Here is a 16,999-nt window from a genome sequence, read left to right as displayed (position 1 = left end):
TTTTCCATCTAGTTTTTTATTAACAGGGCTCCGTATATGGGATTGATTCAATCTCTGATATATGAAGGGATGAGGGGAGGAATATTTTCTGTGGCACAGTTTTATTTTCCTTCCCATTCCTCTGCCAAGCCCTATCCTTACTTCGTACTTAACGTCCTACGGATGGTAAAGCCAATGTAAATGTTCAAAGCGATTGCGTAGCAGAGTCCCTGAACTACCCTTTCCTCATATGAGGTCAGGAAAGAATTTTCTCTCTATTTCCCCAAATTTCCCCAGGTTTTCTTGAGAGCTCAGGAGGGAGGAAGAGAAAGGATGCAATGAAGCACTGTGTGAGCCACACTCTGTCTGCACAGAGGTCAAACAAGGGTAAATTGGCTCTGAGTCTGCATAATGGAGGGCACAGATCTGGGGTGCACTCAGATATCATATTAAACAACCTTAGCCTCCCCCCAAGCTTGTGCATCCCATTCTCCCATGTTCTCCTCTAGCACATACTCAAGAAAGAGACCAGAAACCACACTCAAGGTGAGCAGTGGAGAGGGAAGAGTGGGCAAGCCCAGGGTTCACTGTAACTTGCACTTGTAAAGCTATTATGTGGTTCAAAGTTACATCTGTACTTATCTAGGGCAGTGTTTCCCAACCGGTGTTCCGCGGCACACTAGTGTGCCGCGAGACGTTGCCTGGTGTGCCGCGGGAAAAATTGGCGGGGGGGAATAAAGGGGGGAAAAATTATTCCCCCACCGCCAGGCGTGGGGCTGGGGCAGGGGAAGCCCGAGCTTCCCCCTCCCCCAGAACGGGACCCAGAGCCATGCCGAAGCTGCGCGCAGCTTTGGCATCGCTCTGGGAGCTTGCGGGGCTGGGGGAGGAGGAAGCCCTCCGCCAGCCTCCAAACCATGTCGGGAGACAGCGGGATGGCGCGCTGCGCCTCTCCCGCTGTCCCCCGAGTTTGCAGGGCTGGCGATGGGGAGGAGCAGGCTTCTCCCCCCGCCAGCCTTCCAGCCAAGTCGGGGGGGAGCGGCAAGGGCGCGCTGCGCCTCTCCCGCTGTCCACCGAGTTTGTGGGGCTGGCGATGGGGAGGAGCAGGCTTCTCCCCCCGCCAGCCTTCCAGCCAAGTCGGGGGGCAGCGGCAAGGGCGCGCTGCGTTTCTCCGCTGTCCCGGACGGCTTTCAAAAGCCTGCCTTCAAAAGCCGTCCGGGACAGCGGAGAAACGCGCTGCCTTTCTCCGCTCTCCCGGGAAGGCAGGCAGGGGGGAGCAAAGGCTTTCGCCCCCGCCTGCCTTCAGAAGAGGTCAAGGACCTTCTAAAGCCATCTGGGACAGCGGTGAAACGCGCTGCCTTTCTCCGCTCTCCCGGGAAGGCAGGCAGGGGGGGAGCAAAGACTTTCGCCCCCGCCCACCTTCAGAAGAGGTCCAGGACCTCTTCTGAAGGCGGGCGGGGAGCGAAAATCTTTGTCCCCCCTGCCTGCCTTCCCAGGGGCTTTTAAATCGCCCCGGACAGCGGAGAAGTCCTCCGCTGTCCCGGGCGATTTTAAAATGCCGCCCGCCAGCATTTTAAGATTGCCCCGGACAGCGGAGAAGTCCTCCGCTGTCCCAGGGTTTTTTAAAATGCTGGGGGTGGGAAGAAAAGCCCTTGTCCCCCCCCCCAGCCTTCAGAAGAGGTCGGGGGACAGACTGTCCCCGGACCTGGTCTGAAGGCGGTTTCCCTAGGAACGCATTAATTGATTTTCAATGCATTCCTATGGGAAACCGTGCATCGCAAGACGAAAAACTCGCAAGACGAAGAGACTTGCGGAACAAATTAATTTCGTCTTGCGAGGCACCACTGTATCCGGAGAGGCGGCCTTCAGGCGAGTTTTAATTTTAATTTTCCTTCTCCCACTTAATGCCCCACGCTCGCCCGAGCAGCTTGCAGTCCTCGGTAACCACGGCGACCCGAGGGAGGGGAGGGAACAGGGAAGTCGAGGGCGGCGGCGAGCCGCGATGACGTCAGTGGGCCGCGCCGCCTCGCCCTGGCACGGTGTGAGAGCCCCGGCTAGTGGCGCGAGCTTCAGAATAAGTGGGATCCGCGTGCGCGAGACCGAGATCGCGGGTAAGGAGCTCAGCCCTGTGCAGGAGGAAGCGGGGCCGCGCGTGCGGGCCACATCCCCACAGAGAGCGAGCCTCCCCCGGCCCACCACTCCGGGCAGGTCCACTCGCATGAGGGGGCGGAGATGGCGACGGCCGGCAGCTTGCCTGCAATGCCATCCCTCGAGCAGGCGAGGAGCCCGGAGGCTACCAGATGCGAGTCCTCTTTCGCTACCTGCTCGGGAGTCCAGAGCACTTGGTCGCATTCAGGATCTAGAGTGGGGAAGCGGGGCTTGTGTCTGGGCTGGACACATTGGGCTGCCTGTGCCGCTCGACCTGCGGGGAGAAATCAGGGTGGGAGTCACGACCGTGAGGCAGGGCTGCCAAGTGTGGCAGAAGAGGACACGGCCATCGCACCTGTCCTTAGGTAGGAGCTTCTTCCGTGTCGACCTGCTGCCCTAAAGTCTTGGCTTTTTTCTTGGCTTTTTGGCGGTTGGCACAGAAGGAAGGCAAGGGGGAGGGGGGGAAATTGAAACTTACACTTTCGTGCGTCCCTCCCGGCGTGACGCTGCGCGCTGACGTCACGGGGCTGTAATGGTGGTGTGCCTCGAGATTTTTTTCATGAAACAAGTGTGCCTTTGCCCAAAAAAGGTTGGGAAACACTGATCTAGGGTGTTCAAAGAACATGTGTGTTGGGGATGATGTTGTTAGGATGCTCACAGCAAACAGGATTCATGAACAAACACATCAACGCTCCATGCTATGAGCAACTGCCCAAGCTTCACTAATCCCTCTAATAGCAAACTCAGGTTGTGATTGCCACCAGAAGCGGGTCTCAAATAGGACCATTGAAAAACAACAGGCGGTCCTAAAAAGAGCCTGCTGTATCAGGCCAATGGCCAGCCTAGTCCAGCATTCCTGTTCTCTGGACAGCCAGATGCCTGTGGAAAACGGGAGGAAACAAGAGGAAAGTATCAGTCTGCTCAGTATCAGACCTCTGAGGTTTACAGAAGTAAACAAAAACATTTGAAAGCCTAAGGGGGCAAAAGAGGACTGAGCATCTTCAGTAGCCTCGAAATGTTGATAGTTCATAGAAAAGGAAACTGGAAAACTGGGAAGGTAGGGTAGGCAATATTCTGCATCAGCCTCTAGCAATTTATAGTATCCTGAAAGAGAATCATTGACTGGCTGGCTGGAACCCTGAACAGGAATACTCATGTTAGGAGGTGAGAAGGATACCTTTTTGATTCAGGGCCCAGTTGTGTTCCCTTTTGAAGAAGAGGCTCCATATTAGATAGTTTCCTTTCAGTAGGCTTGCATATTTGAGCAAGCCTCGTGCCTGCAACATGCAAATGTGAGCTTTTATTTTAAATACACAGAGTTCCCTTTAATATACCGTGACTGTGGCAGGCGACCTTGCCTTTTTCATCCTTTCAGGTCTGCTGAATAAACCTGAGCCTAAGACTATTAGATGGAAGCTTGGATTGAAATGTTAAGCATCAGTCCCTTGATCACTTAGTAAAGCTGCCCAATTTCTGTGTTGTTCAAACACTGCTTTCCGGCCTTGGATGGGAAAGTGCCTGCCAATTCATTTCTCTCCCGTTATCAGCAAAGTGCATATACTGCGCTCATGTTTCTTAACGGAAAATACAGAGAAGACAAAATCCCTAAACTGTCAGGAGGTCTGCTGGCTTAAATGCTGGGCAGATCCTCATCCCTTTGCATGTGCTTTCATTTGAAAAGACCGTGTTCACTGAACAATGCTGGTGAATTTCAAAGTGCATTTTACATTAATTAGATTTTGAGAAAGGGCTTGGAGCACGATCCATTTTCTCCACTCAAAAAGCTGCATGTGGAAGAGGTGGTGTCTATAGAGCAAGGGTGGAGAAGCTTTTTCAAGCCAAGGGCCACATTTGATCTTTGAGAGCCAGTGTGGTGTAGTGGTTAAGAGTGGTGGATTTGTAATCTGGTGAACTGGGTTTGCTTCCCCGCTCCTCCACATGCAGCTGTTGGGTGACCTTGGGCTAGTCAAACTTCTCTGAAGTCTCTCAGCCTCACTCACCTCACAGAGTGTTTGTTGTGGGGAGGAAGGGAAAAGGAGATTGTTAGCTGCTTAGAGACTCCTTCGGGTAGTGATAAAGTGGGATATCAAATTCAAACTACTACTCCTCCTCCTCCTCCTCCTCCTCCTCCTCTTCTTCTTCTTCTTCTTCTTCTTCTTCTTCTTCTTCTACCTGTCAAGAGCCACAGGCTAATGCTGGGAGGTGCCAGATGCAAAAGTGGGTGCAACAATCAATGTATATTCTACCTGCTGAGGACATCTACACACATACATATAAACACACACCTCTATTCTTCATCCAGACAAGCAAGGGGCATCATCAGAGTTCATGGACAACTTCTAGCCAGGCAAAAACATTTAAGGAGGCATGGTGAAGAGTATTGCTAGGGGAGAGTCCCAAGGGCTGGCCAGAGAGAGCTGCATTTTGCTTCTGGGCCTAAAGCTCCCCAGCTGTGCTATGTAGCATGTATCCCTGCATGCATTGCACCAAGTGTACTCCAAGGCACCTACTACCTTGGATATGTGGAAACTCCAGGGCTCTGGTACACAGGTGTCCTATGCAATTGCCTGCAAGGGGAAGATGGTCAGTACGTATTACAACAATCCCGCACCATTTACTTTAGGTTACCAGTTTGTTTCTGAGTCCAATTTAGACTGCTGGTATTGACCCTTAAGCAACTGAGAGGCAGGATATTGAAGGTCTGCCTCTGCCTCTGCCTCTAAGAACCTTCCCAAGCATTAAGATCTGCTTTATGTGCCCTGCTCTTTGGCCTGCCACTGGCTCAATGTTAAATTGGTTCAATTTCCATATTGGGATTTGACTTCAGGCCAGAACCAAACCAGGTAGCTACCAAAGCACTTCAGACCAAATAGGACTGTTTTTGAAGAGCCAGACTGGGGTATAAACCAAATGTTGTGGCTGGTGCACACTCCTGATTTATACCCTATCGTATACTTCAAGGTGGCTTGCAAAATAGTGATGCAATAAAACTGCAGTATTATACAGAAAGAACAATTGGGTGGGGGTGGGAAGCTGAAGTAAGAGACATCATAAAAATAAAACCCCAAAAGATAAAACTCAGCATCTGAAGGTCAATAGCCTTCCTGTATACGAAGGTTTTAACACTTTGATGCAACACAAGCAAGAAGAGTGCTGTCCCATGTTCTTCCAGCTTAGGGTCACATGGGGGACTCAGCTGGTGCTCATAAGGACAGAGGCCACACCCCAAAGAGGAGAATCACAGCAAGGCTAGCTTGGAAGTTCAGTCAAATCAATAGCTTACTAGTGAAATGCTGAAGTTGCCCTTTGGGGCACCTCAGGGTCAAATTTTTATGGTAGCCCAAATCTCAGTTGTACGGGTGTATGTATATATCTCAACTTTAACTCAAGAGCTATTGCTGCAATCTGTTCTGATTGTATATTTTATCTTTATGAACACTGTTTTTATTGCATTATGTTATGTGAGCTGGTATTTGACTGTAATAAATTATCTACAGTGGTACCTCAGGTTACATATGCTTCAGGTTACATACGCTTCTGGTTACATACTCCGCTAACCCAGAAATAGTGCTTCAGGTTAAGAACTTTGCTTCAGGATAAGAACAGAAATCGGGCTCCAGCGGCGCGGCAGCAGCGGGAGGCCCCCATTAGCTAAAGTGGTGCTTCAGGTTAAGAACATTTTCAGGTTAAGAACGGACCTCCGGAACGAATTAAGTACTTAACCCGAGGTACCACTGTAAAATTATCCAGTCAAATCCAGTAAGGCAGTGTTCCCCAACCTTGGGCCTCCAGCTGTTTTTGGACTACAACTCCCATAATCCCTAGCTAGCAAGACCAGTGGTCAGGGATGATGGGAACTGTAGTCCAAAAACAGCTGGAGGCCCAAGGTTGGGGAACACTGCAGTAAGGCACTGCCAGATCACAAGCAGAGTAGCAGGGCAAAAGGGCAGCTTGTCAGCACCATGGAGAGCTCACAGGTATGTGTTGCCAAATACAAAACTTAACACAACACTGGTCCAGCCCACGCCTTGACCATTCCCTTTCCTACCACATTGGCCGGGGAAGGGCCTTGCATGCACATTGTAGCTCAGTGATGTAGCATCTACCTTGCAAGCAAAAGCTCCCAGGTACAATCCCTGGAGTCTCCAGGTAGAGCTGGGGGAAACTGCTTCCTAAAAGCAACTGGCAGTCAATGTAGACAATACTGGGTTAGATCAACCAGTAGTCTGATTCCACATAAGGCAGCTTCCGGTGTTCCAATGGCACTGACAAAGCGTCTGCTTTCCTTCCCAGGTGCTGAGGTTCATCCCTGAAGCAGGTCACATCAGGAGGAGGGGCAGAACCAAGAACAATATGGCGCTGATCGATATTCAACTGGAGCACCATGAGCGTTGCGATTGTGTCTGCAGTGCAAGGCCACCTCGATAAAAAGAGACCGTGCCATCCCGTTTGCAACTTAAAAGGACCTCTTTCCCTTGAAGGAGGAGCAGTCTGCAGAAGGTCGCCCCGTGGCCACTGAACTTTGCTAACAGCCTGGCTTGTAGCTGGTAGAGGTGCCCACAGCCTCCCAACTCCAAGTACTAAGTGCCATGACAGCTAATCATTAATAACACTGATTTATGGTATCCGACTTCAAATATGGGATTAAGCAGTAGAAAACAAGAGAAGCCAAAAGCTGAAATCTTCAGTGCATGCAGTGAGCATGATAGCAGAATTCTTTTGGCTGAATTTCCTAGTTGGCTTAAAAAAAAATAATCAACCTACATGTTACACAGTGAGTAGGTATGCAGGTATTCATATGCTGCTGCACACAGCCCTTTGCGCACACAGCCTATTGACTTAAGCACACTTAAAATGTAAATAAGGAAAAATCTTATGGGCATACATGTATTCCAAATAGCTAATCCCAGTTTATAAATATTCACCCAGTCCAGCATATGTACACCATGAAGAAACAGTTGCCCACACATGGATCTGATGTAATGGATATACGTTACAGAACATTAGTGCTGTATGGGGGAGCAAGAGACCACATCCACCAAGGCAAGATACATATCCATGCCCATTATTTCGCATGCCTTGATATAGCCATTGCAACACAGAGATCGCCAGAAGCAGAGTAAGCAATTGCTGCGGCCTGTGCATAGCCTTCTGCTTGCTCATAAAGTACTCTGGATTATGTTGAAGAGCTCCCCCTGATCCCTTCAAAATACAGGTTCAGATTCCCTAAAAGACTATGATGAACAGAATCGTATGCAATGCACGAGGTCTATTTTTGATTGGACTAACATCCACCAGTGTGCCATGTAAGTTACATTTAGTGTAGGGATGAATGGTTTTTGCATTGTCAGGAACCACACTTATTCTACAGATAGTGATCAGCATCCTTAAGGTGGTGCTTAGTGGAATCCTCCATGGTGTTTCTGAAGGAAGTTTGGGAATCTTCAGCTGTTTCTATTTGGTTCTAGAATATTCCTTCCCATCCCACAATCCACACGCATTTCTAGACCTAGACAGAGGTCACGAGCACAATGCTTTGTCAAAAGACAGTAGCACACAAATAGCCTTAACAGTGAGGAATGCATGTATCAAGATAGGTTCCTCTGTTCCATGCAGAATTCTCACCTGGTTGGGTGGAAAAGCAAAATAACTTCTCTTCTTCACCACTTCATCTCATCCCTAATCTGCACCTGTGTTTAAAGTGGAGCACCTTAGAAGGTTCCTTAATGATAATATGTATCATTTGTATAGTGCGGTTTTTTTAAGTGTTCAAAGTGCTTCACATACATTATATAGCAGCAATTTATTCAACAACCCCATAAGGCTGTTATACGTTTGTAAGGCAAATCAATATTATTCTCCCCCATATTGAAAATGGGGGTGAGGCTGAGACTGAGAAACCACTTAGTGGTTTGACTAAGGCCATTTAAGTGAGGGCCCATCTGCACTATACATTAAAAGCACTACCATACCACTTTAAACAGTCATAGCATCCCCCAAAGAAACCTGGGAACTGTATTTTGTTAAAGGTGTTGAGCTTTGTAAAGGGCCCCAATTCCCCTTCCAGAGCTCCAATTCCTGGGCTGGTTTAACAGTCAGTCTCTGTTTGCAGGGGCTCTGGGAACTGTATTCTCTGGGAGGGGGATAGGTTTCCCCTAAGAACACACATTGAAGGGACGCGGGTGGCGCTGTGGTCTAAACCACTGAGCCTAGGACTTGCTGATCGGAAGGCTGGCGGTTTGAATCCCCGCGATGGGGTGAGCTCCCATTGCTTGGTCCCAGCTCCTGTCCACCTAGCAGTTCGAAAATACCAGCACAAGTAGATAAATAGGTACTACTCTGGCAGGAAGGTAAATGGCGTTTCTGTGCACTGCTCTGGTTTTGCCAGAAGCAGCTTAGTCATACTGGCTACAAGACCCGGAAAAACTGTCCATGGACAAACACCGGCTCCCTCGGCCAGTAAAGCAAGATGAGCGCCGCAACCCCAGAGTTGTTCACGACTAGACTTAACTGTCAGGGGCCCCTTTACCTTTACTTAAGAACACACATAAGAACATAGGAAGATCCTGCTGGAGCAAACAAATGGCCCATCTAGTCCAGCATCCTGTTTTCACAATGGCCAACCAGATTCCTCCTAACAACTCTCAGCATCCCTAGCAAACTACAGTTCCCATAATTCTTTGTGGAAAGCCAGGTCTGTTTAAGGTGGCCTGCTACTGCTTTAAGTTTATAGTGTACTTAGGGCTTGAGTTAATGTCAGAGGTGAGATTCAAACTGGGGATCTTCAGATTCGCAGCTCAGTATCTTAGCCACTACACGAAACCAGCTCTTCCTGCGTATATACGTATTCAGTGGGCAAGAGTTGAGCTCTACCTTGTCTGTATTCTTTTAGTTGCATATAAAATGCCATACTTTTCTCATTATATACTATAGTGTTAACTGCATCTAGTAGCTTCCATGGCCAAGTGTGAACTTTTGGCACTTAAAAAAAAAAATCATGGGATTGAATTTTTGGTGAGGCATATTAATGCCTTGAGCCTCACCTGATTCTTGCTGAGCAATACTGAATGCTTATTATTTTCACAGAATATAGATATGCATTTACTGCCTGCCTCCTGGTAAAATAACATACTTTTAAAGGCTACTTCCATAGCCAGCTTTTGAACATATTATGAGAATGTGCTTTTGAACTTATGAGAAAGTTCTTTGATTAAGGTATGGAAGAGGATCCTTTCCAATCATGTTTTTGATTTGATTTCACCCACCCACCCAATGCGACTTGTCCAGTGCAAAATGTAGGCCAGCTTAGGAGTTTAAGGCAATGAACTCTTGGTTGTGGATATAATGGGGAAAATAGGGTGGAAGATTTCACAGACAAGGATTTATACTTAACAGCAGTCTGAAGCTGCACTTCATTTTATGGGTTGCTTTTTCGTGCCTGTCTCTAAGGACGAAAGGAATGGTTTTACAATAGCATTTCCTGCATTAAACTGAAATTGGCTTGTTATCAGGTAATATTGTGAACTTTTAAACCACCCCTGTTCTGCTGATTATATCAGTGGTAGAGTTCTAAAATTATCTCTGTCCTCTAGATTGGTTTCTTTTATCAAGTTGAATGCATTATCTGCTCCCTGTTTTTATATCTCTATCAAAGCCTTCTTGGAATGCAGTTTAAATACTGAGTGAGTTGCCACTTAACATTCTGGTGGAACTCGTGGGAAGCCAAACATGGCTTGTGGGATTTCTTGGTCTTCTTTTATTCAACTTGGGTGTATTTTTTTCCAGGATACCTCTTTAAGATGCTTAATTCATTATGCTCCTATACTCAATGAGCAGCTTTGAAGCCAAAGATTCTCAGCTTTATTACTTATTTTGAAAAAGGTTCTTCACAACTCTTCACTTGGGCAAAACTTCCTAGAATTCCATTTTAATACCGAGAAACTAGAATGTGAAATATATGTGTGTTTATAAGCCTTAGTGGACACTATTAACTATACCGTTGTCCATGTAGGGCAACTGCATGTTTTTTCATGTGGTTAGAGTTCCATTTAGTTTGACTTTTTCATTGAAACTTGACTCTTTGCTTCAGGCATGTGGTGGGCTGTTCACAAGGGTGAATTTCATGCATTGGGATGTGTGTGTTTTTGTGAAAGTGCATGTGAGCTCAGTCATAGGATCTACCACAGCCTTCCCCAATCTGGTGGCCTCCAGATGCTTTGAAATGCAATTCATTTCTCACCATTGCTGAACTACAGAAACTGGAAGGTCACATGAGCCTGAGATTTGCTCCTGCCCTTATTACATTAATGGCAGCTCAGGCTACACACACTGTAGCCAAAGGACCTTCCTTGTGAACAGTCCTGATAACCTGAATTAGCAAAAGTCATATTCTGCTTTGAAGGTAGGTGGTTGGTTTTTTTTACAACCAAGTGGATAAATTTATCAATCAATCAATCAATCAATCAATCAATCAATCAAATCAATCATATTCACAAAATGAACCAGGTTGGCTCTGCCAGCTCCTGTCCCTTGACACCACCTTTCATGTCCTCTGAGCTAGCAAAGAACATGATGCTCATGTAGAGTGGACCATGCAAATGTGTTCATGTGCAATGTCTACAAAATCCAAACATCCCAATGGCTAGGTCAGCACACCAGATGTCAGGACTGGGGTCAGATACAAGTAATCACAAAAGAAACAGAGCTCTGTTGTCAGTCAACTCTTTAAGGAAACAGCACACAACTCGGCAACACTTCTCAGTTGATCTTGTCCCTATGGCGCACTTTCCAGGCTCCTCCTCTCCCAGATGTTTTCCAACAGTCTCAAACGGTGCCTGTGCACCTCTGGCCTCTGTTCTGCTCTCTTCATTATTCTGCATGCTCTTTGAGACTGGGGAAAGGGGAGCTTGTCACAGCAGGAGGGGGAGACTCCTGGGATTCTTCAGCAGTCTCTTAACCTCCCTCCTCTACTCAGACACTGAACTGCTCCCTGTCACTGCTCACTAAACTCTGCTGCATCCATCACTTCCTCCCAGTCTTCTTCCTCTGAAGAAGATCCCTCTCCTCAGTGCCCCACCACCTATCCCCTGGCACCTCTGGGGTTTCCCTTGGGGGTCCCCCAGCTGGTGCCTTCCACCATTCCTCTTAGCCCAGCCAGTCCCTGACTCCAGCTGTAGCTTGCTCAACATGTAAGTGTTCCCCTCCTCTCTCCAGTGAGCTGACACAACTGGTTTTGAGGAATGAGCTGTCAAAAAACAATGGCAGGGTTGATGCTAAGGCAATAACAAAGGAGGTAAGCAAACAGAACTCACATGTATTTATTGCAAGGAATTATAAGCAGGCCAAATTGCTGTTCTTTTCTTTTCCCCATTCTCCTCTTCTCCCCCCCCCCCATTAGATTTGATACAATTTCTCTGGACACAATTCACTAGGAAGTTCTCCTGCACACACTCAATCAGAATGATTGTGAGCTGCCCGAAAGGACATTCGATTGCAGCATTTGTATTGAAGTTATGAGCCAGTCCTCTCATTTTCATTTGGTTCAAACAGTATCAAATCCATTGCACAAATATTACTTTCAAAGAATCATGAAATAGACCCATGCTTTCGAAGTGACTCTGCTACTTGGGAAGATTGCTTTTCAGAAAGAAAAGAGCGGAAATCACTGTATTCTTTAAGATAAGACTCTGCTTTTTTGAGGTGTGATTTATATATGTATTGTTGTTTTTGTTGGTGTTATATCCCTAAAATGCTGCCTTTTCTAAACCGACCTTTTGACAGTTTAGCGCACACAATATTTTGCCTCTTATGGTCAATTAAAAATAAACTCTAGCTTTTGAAGGAGGTGGTTCTGATTCATTAATACACATTGACACGATTTAACATATGTGCACAATAGCTGGCAGTCTCTAAGTTTCTCATGCAGATCCCAGGCACCCATATGGCATAATGGGACCCCATTCCCCCTTTGTCCTTCCTGGCCAGCCCTCAGCTGGAGTGCACAATCAGGCTCAAGGATTGGTCAGCATGACTCACCATAAACACCAATGGGAGAGTGTCATTTATGAAGATGTGGGATCCTTTTCAGCTGTGCTGAAGAAGAAAAAGAGTACCGATTTCCAGCAATTTCCAGCATTCTTTTAAAAGACAATGTTCACTTTTTCATTTAGATTATGTTGTTTGGTCAAATAGGATTGGTTGCAGTAATCCGCATGATTCCAATCAGACCAGCCCAAGACATTTTGCTGCCTGAGGCAGAGCAGAAAATGGCGCCTCCAGCCAACCCTCCCAGTCAAGATGCACAATTTTCAAGTCATCTTCCAGAAAATTATAGTTATTATTAATTAAATCTGCACACTGCCCTGCACCTGACAATAACAGGGCAGTTCACAAAATACTTATTACAACTTCCTCCCCCTCTTTCCGGGTGTGACTTTAATTTATTAATAATAAAAAAATGAAAAAAATACTGCCCTTTCATAAAACCAACAATCTGCTACCTGAAGCACTGCCTTGTTCTGCCTAATGCTAGGGCCAGCCCTGATTTCATTTAGAGTCTTCTGGGAATATCATCATGATCATCCTCAAGATGCCATGCACCTGACCATGTGATTGGGCGCAACTACCCATGTGACTAACTCAGCAAGGAAGCAGTGGCAGTCAATGGAAACCATGCCTGGAGATAAAAGAGCAAGCACAGTAAATCTTAGAATTGAACAGTATAGCAGTGGGGTGTGTAAGTTGAATATTTGAAGAATCAAAATATTTTTCTGGGAGAAATTTCAATTGTGCTGTGCTGAAATATCAGGTCAAAAATATGTTGTTGTTGCTGTTGTTTTTAAAAAACAACCCGATTTAGCGCAATCCAAAAAATGAACAAAATTGGGGGGGGGGGGTTAGCATTTTAGATCATCATCATCATTTTATTTGTATTCCGCCTTTCCATAGTTGAAACTATGCACAAGGCGGCTTATAACAGATTTACATAATTACAAACAATAAATAAAACACATCAAAAAGTACATAACCAAATGGAAACAATTTCCACATAAATCATAAGATCTAAAACAACAATACAGTGGACCCTCCAGTTACGTACCGCTCTGGATACGTAACTTTCAAGTTACGAATGTGGCAAACCCGGAAGTGTATTCTTCTGGGTTTTGCCATGCACACATGCGCAGAAGCACTCTATAGTGCCATGTCCATGTGCAGAAGTGGCGCCTCGTTAGAGATTTGGGGGGGGGCACACAGGCCCCCAGAATAATTAAATCCATAACCAGAGTGTCCACTGTAGTATCAATAACAGCAACAGCTCTCTCAAACCCCCTACCCCCCCCCCCGTAAAAAATATTCCAGCCCAAGAATCTGTTCAACAGCCTCAGCTTTTGTAGCTGGAGTCAGTCAGCACTCCACTCTCCCAGGCCAGGTTGGAAAGGGCCAGCAAGGTAGGGTGCAGGTCTTCCAGGGCTCACAGCCAAGATGGTCTCATTTAAAACAACACATATAACATTTAAAAACAATTTAAAAGCAGCTGCAGTCCTTGTGAAGCCTGTCAAGCCCTGCCCCAAGTCAGGTGGAGAGAGGCAAGGTTAGGGTCCATTTCCGATGCTCCGGAAAAGCTCCAAACACCAATTGCCCCAAAAGCCAGACACCGTCTATTAAAATCAGAGCGTAAACTGCACAGTCGACAGGCAAATCCCTGGAGGAAACACCAAATGGGTTCCGATTTCACCCACCCTTGTGAAAAAAATCGCACATGACATTCACAATAACCTTTCCATCTTCAACACAAAGAGGCTTCATCCTCTGTAGCAACAGTAATCTCTTTCCAAAGGTCAGGCAGGGATTTTCATGTGCTCCTAAAACAAACGGTGAACAAAGGCATCTTCTAGTCTCAACAAGCCAAAATATTTCATTCCCTCTCCCCCACCCCCACCCTTCCCAATTACACAACATCTGAAAGACAATTACACTTTTTGGTTATTCAATCAAGATAAATGCTGCAGGATTGTGTGGGAGCGATTATTTATTTCTCCCCTTCGATTTTAATGAAGGCACTTGGGTCCAATTTAAATCTTTGACAAGGAAAGGTAAGCAAATTAGCTTTCCCTAAGAAATGCATTTTGCATACAACCGAAATCTTTGAGACTGAAAGATTTTGTTAATTAAAGGAAATCCCTTTGTAAGTTTTTTCTCCCCCAACAAAATGCTAATTGAAGGTACAAGAGAAAACAAAGCTTCCTCATGCCGGTAGGTATCAAATTTAGGACAAGGGAAAACACAGGAAAAGGCCAGAAAGATCTTTGCCAATTTTTCTTGGTTTTGTTGTTTTTTTAAAAAATAAATTTGGTTGGTTTATAGCAGAGTTAATAGCTTGGAAGCTGGAGCTACACAGTTCCTCTACCACACATCACTACCATTGCTTTAAAAAAAGAGTAAATAAAACACGCTGAGGTCCCATTGGTAAAGAAAAAAATTGTTCTTATAGATTTTTCATATTTACAAGGATGGCTTTGGATTCTAAGCCTTCTCATTGCTGCCTCATGCAGTGGGGAGAGAGGGAGAGGGAATGAGCTTGGGAAGTTTAGTGGGAAACCACAAAGTTTATTTTCCCTGCTCTCTGCTGACTTGAGGCATGCAAGGTTGTTTATAGCCAACAAATCTTAAATACCAAATTCGTAGCTATGTCTTTATTATGCATTTATTTTTTAAATCCTGTTCCCCACCCTTCTTCCCAAGCTTACTGCAGCTTGAAATAAAGCAAATTTAAGTTAAAACAGACAACAACAACAACAACAATAATAATTTATTATTTATACGCTGTCCATCTGGCTCTCAACAGAATATTAAAAAGACAAAAAAGCATCAAACATTAAAAACTTCCTGATATAGGGCTGCCTTCAGATGTCTTCTAAAAGTTATGTAGTTCTTTATCACCTTGACATCTTCAGGGAGGGCTGGTACCACTACCAAGAAGGCCCTTTGCCTGGTTCCCTGTAACCTCACTTGTCGCAGTGAGGGAACTGCCAGAAGGCCCTTGGAGCTGGACCTCAGTGTCCGGGCAGAACAATGGGGGTGGTGATGCTCCTTGGAAGTATACTAGGCCGAGGCCATCAGGGGTCAGCAAACTTTTTCAGCAGGGGGCTGGTCCACTGTCCCTCAGACGTTGTGGGGGGCTGGACTATATATTTTTTTTGGGGGGGGACGAATTCCTGTGCCCCACAAATAACCCAGAGATGCATTTTAAATAAAAGCACACATTCTACTCATGTAAAAACACTCTGATTCCCGAACCGTCCAAGGCTGGATTGAGAAGGCGATTGGGCTGGATCTGGCCCCCTGGCCTTAGTTTGCCTACCCATGATTTAGGACTTTCAAGGTCAGCACCAACACTTTGAATTGTGCTCAGAAATGTACTAGGAGCCAATGTAGGTCTTTCAGGACTGGTGTTATATGGTCTCGGCAGCCACTCCCAGTCACCAGTCTTGTTGCCGCATTCTGGATTAGTTGCGGTTTCCAGGTCACGTTCAAAGGTAGCCCCATGTAAAGCGTATTGCCGTAGTCTAAGCGGGAGATAACTAGAGTGTGCACCACTCTGGCGTGACAGTCCATAGACAGGTAGGGTCTCAGCCTGCATACCAGGTGGGGCTGGTAGACAGTTGCCCTGGACACAGAACTGATCTGTGCCTCCATGGACAGCTGCGAGTCCAAAATGACTCCCAGGCTGCACACCTGGTCCTTCAGGACCAGGGAGTCCCCCCAGTGGCGTAGCGTGGGGGTGCAGGGGGGGCCGGCCGCACCGGCCGCAACATCTGGGGGGGGGGCGCTCGCCGCCTCCGGAGTCGCCAAAGAGCCTCGGGCGCAGGCTGTAGCAGAGCCCCATGTCTCGCAGAATCGACGAGCTGGCAGCGGCTCTCAGCGCTCGCCGCGGTCCCCGCACGTCAGGGCCGCGGAGGGCGCGCCAGGCAGCCCCTCCTCACAGCCCCGCCGCCGCCGCTGCTGCTGCAGCTGCTGGGCCATGTTGCATTTTCCTCGCCTCTCTGCCCTCCTTCTCCTCCGGGCAAGCGGCTTCGTTTGGGCGGCAGCGCCAGCGGCAACTCGCCTCAGATCACCTGACACGGACCCGCCGCCGCCGCCGTGGCTACCTTACCGTAAATACCCCAGCCCAGGCAGCAGCAAGAAGAAGCTGGCAGCGGCGGCAGGTTAGGGGTTAGGGGGCGCAAATTACTTGCCTTGCCCCGGGTTAGGGGGCGCAAATTACTTGCCTTGCCCCGGGTGCTGACAACCCACGCTACGCCGCTGAGTCCCCCACACCTGCACCATGAAATCAATCTTCTTTAAGGGCATGTGGAACGACAATGTGACTTTATCCACTTGTTGAAACTTTTGTCTTTTTTCCCATTCTACTTGAGAGGAAGTCCTGAATGAGGTTTGAATTTCACTTCAGGCAAAATATAGCGATTACCTAAGGGAGTTTGTACTTTCACCTCTCTGGGACAATTTTTCTACTAAAAAAAAAAAAAGGTTTTTTTGTGTTCCTTCCAAATCCCTCAGATGTTCTGCCTGACAGAAATAATCCCTGCATTAGCATCAACATTTGCCATCCTCAAAACTTGGCGACAGCCTGAGGGAAATGTGGCGCTCTTGTAAAATGCTGCAAGTTTACAAAAAAAAAACACCCTCATTTTGGCTTCTCTCCTTTAATGCCCTGAAAAATTTAGCCTCAGAAAAGGAACCTTCAAATTAGTTTCAGGTTTCGCTTGAGGTGAAATTTCAGTACCAAGCTGAATACTTAATAAGCAGCAAGAGATCTGTACTGCACAAAAAGGTTTGTCGAATGAAAATGTTTTTGCCACAGCCCTATTTTGAAAAG

General features: G+C 46.8%; 1 protein-coding gene across 1 annotated transcript in view; it reads left to right on the top strand.

Moving 5' to 3' along the window:
* Positions 1-11,964, top strand: part of PDGFD (platelet derived growth factor D) — a 147,223-nt gene extending 135,259 nt beyond the window's left edge. Inside the window, exon 7 of the mRNA XM_028726172.2 lies at positions 6,418-11,964. Within this exon, the coding sequence (XP_028582005.2) occupies positions 6,418-6,552 (135 nt within the window). The 3' untranslated portion in view covers positions 6,553-11,964. The remainder of the gene's footprint in view (positions 1-6,417) is intronic.
* Positions 11,965-16,999: the final 5,035 nt, after the last annotated feature.

The sequence above is a fragment of the Podarcis muralis genome, chromosome 4 (assembly GCF_964188315.1).
Source record: "Podarcis muralis chromosome 4, rPodMur119.hap1.1, whole genome shotgun sequence".
NCBI classification, from domain to species: Eukaryota; Metazoa; Chordata; class Lepidosauria; order Squamata; family Lacertidae; genus Podarcis; species Podarcis muralis.
The sequence above is the reverse complement of the archived record's forward strand: the minus strand, read 5'-3'. Positions and strand labels throughout refer to the sequence as shown.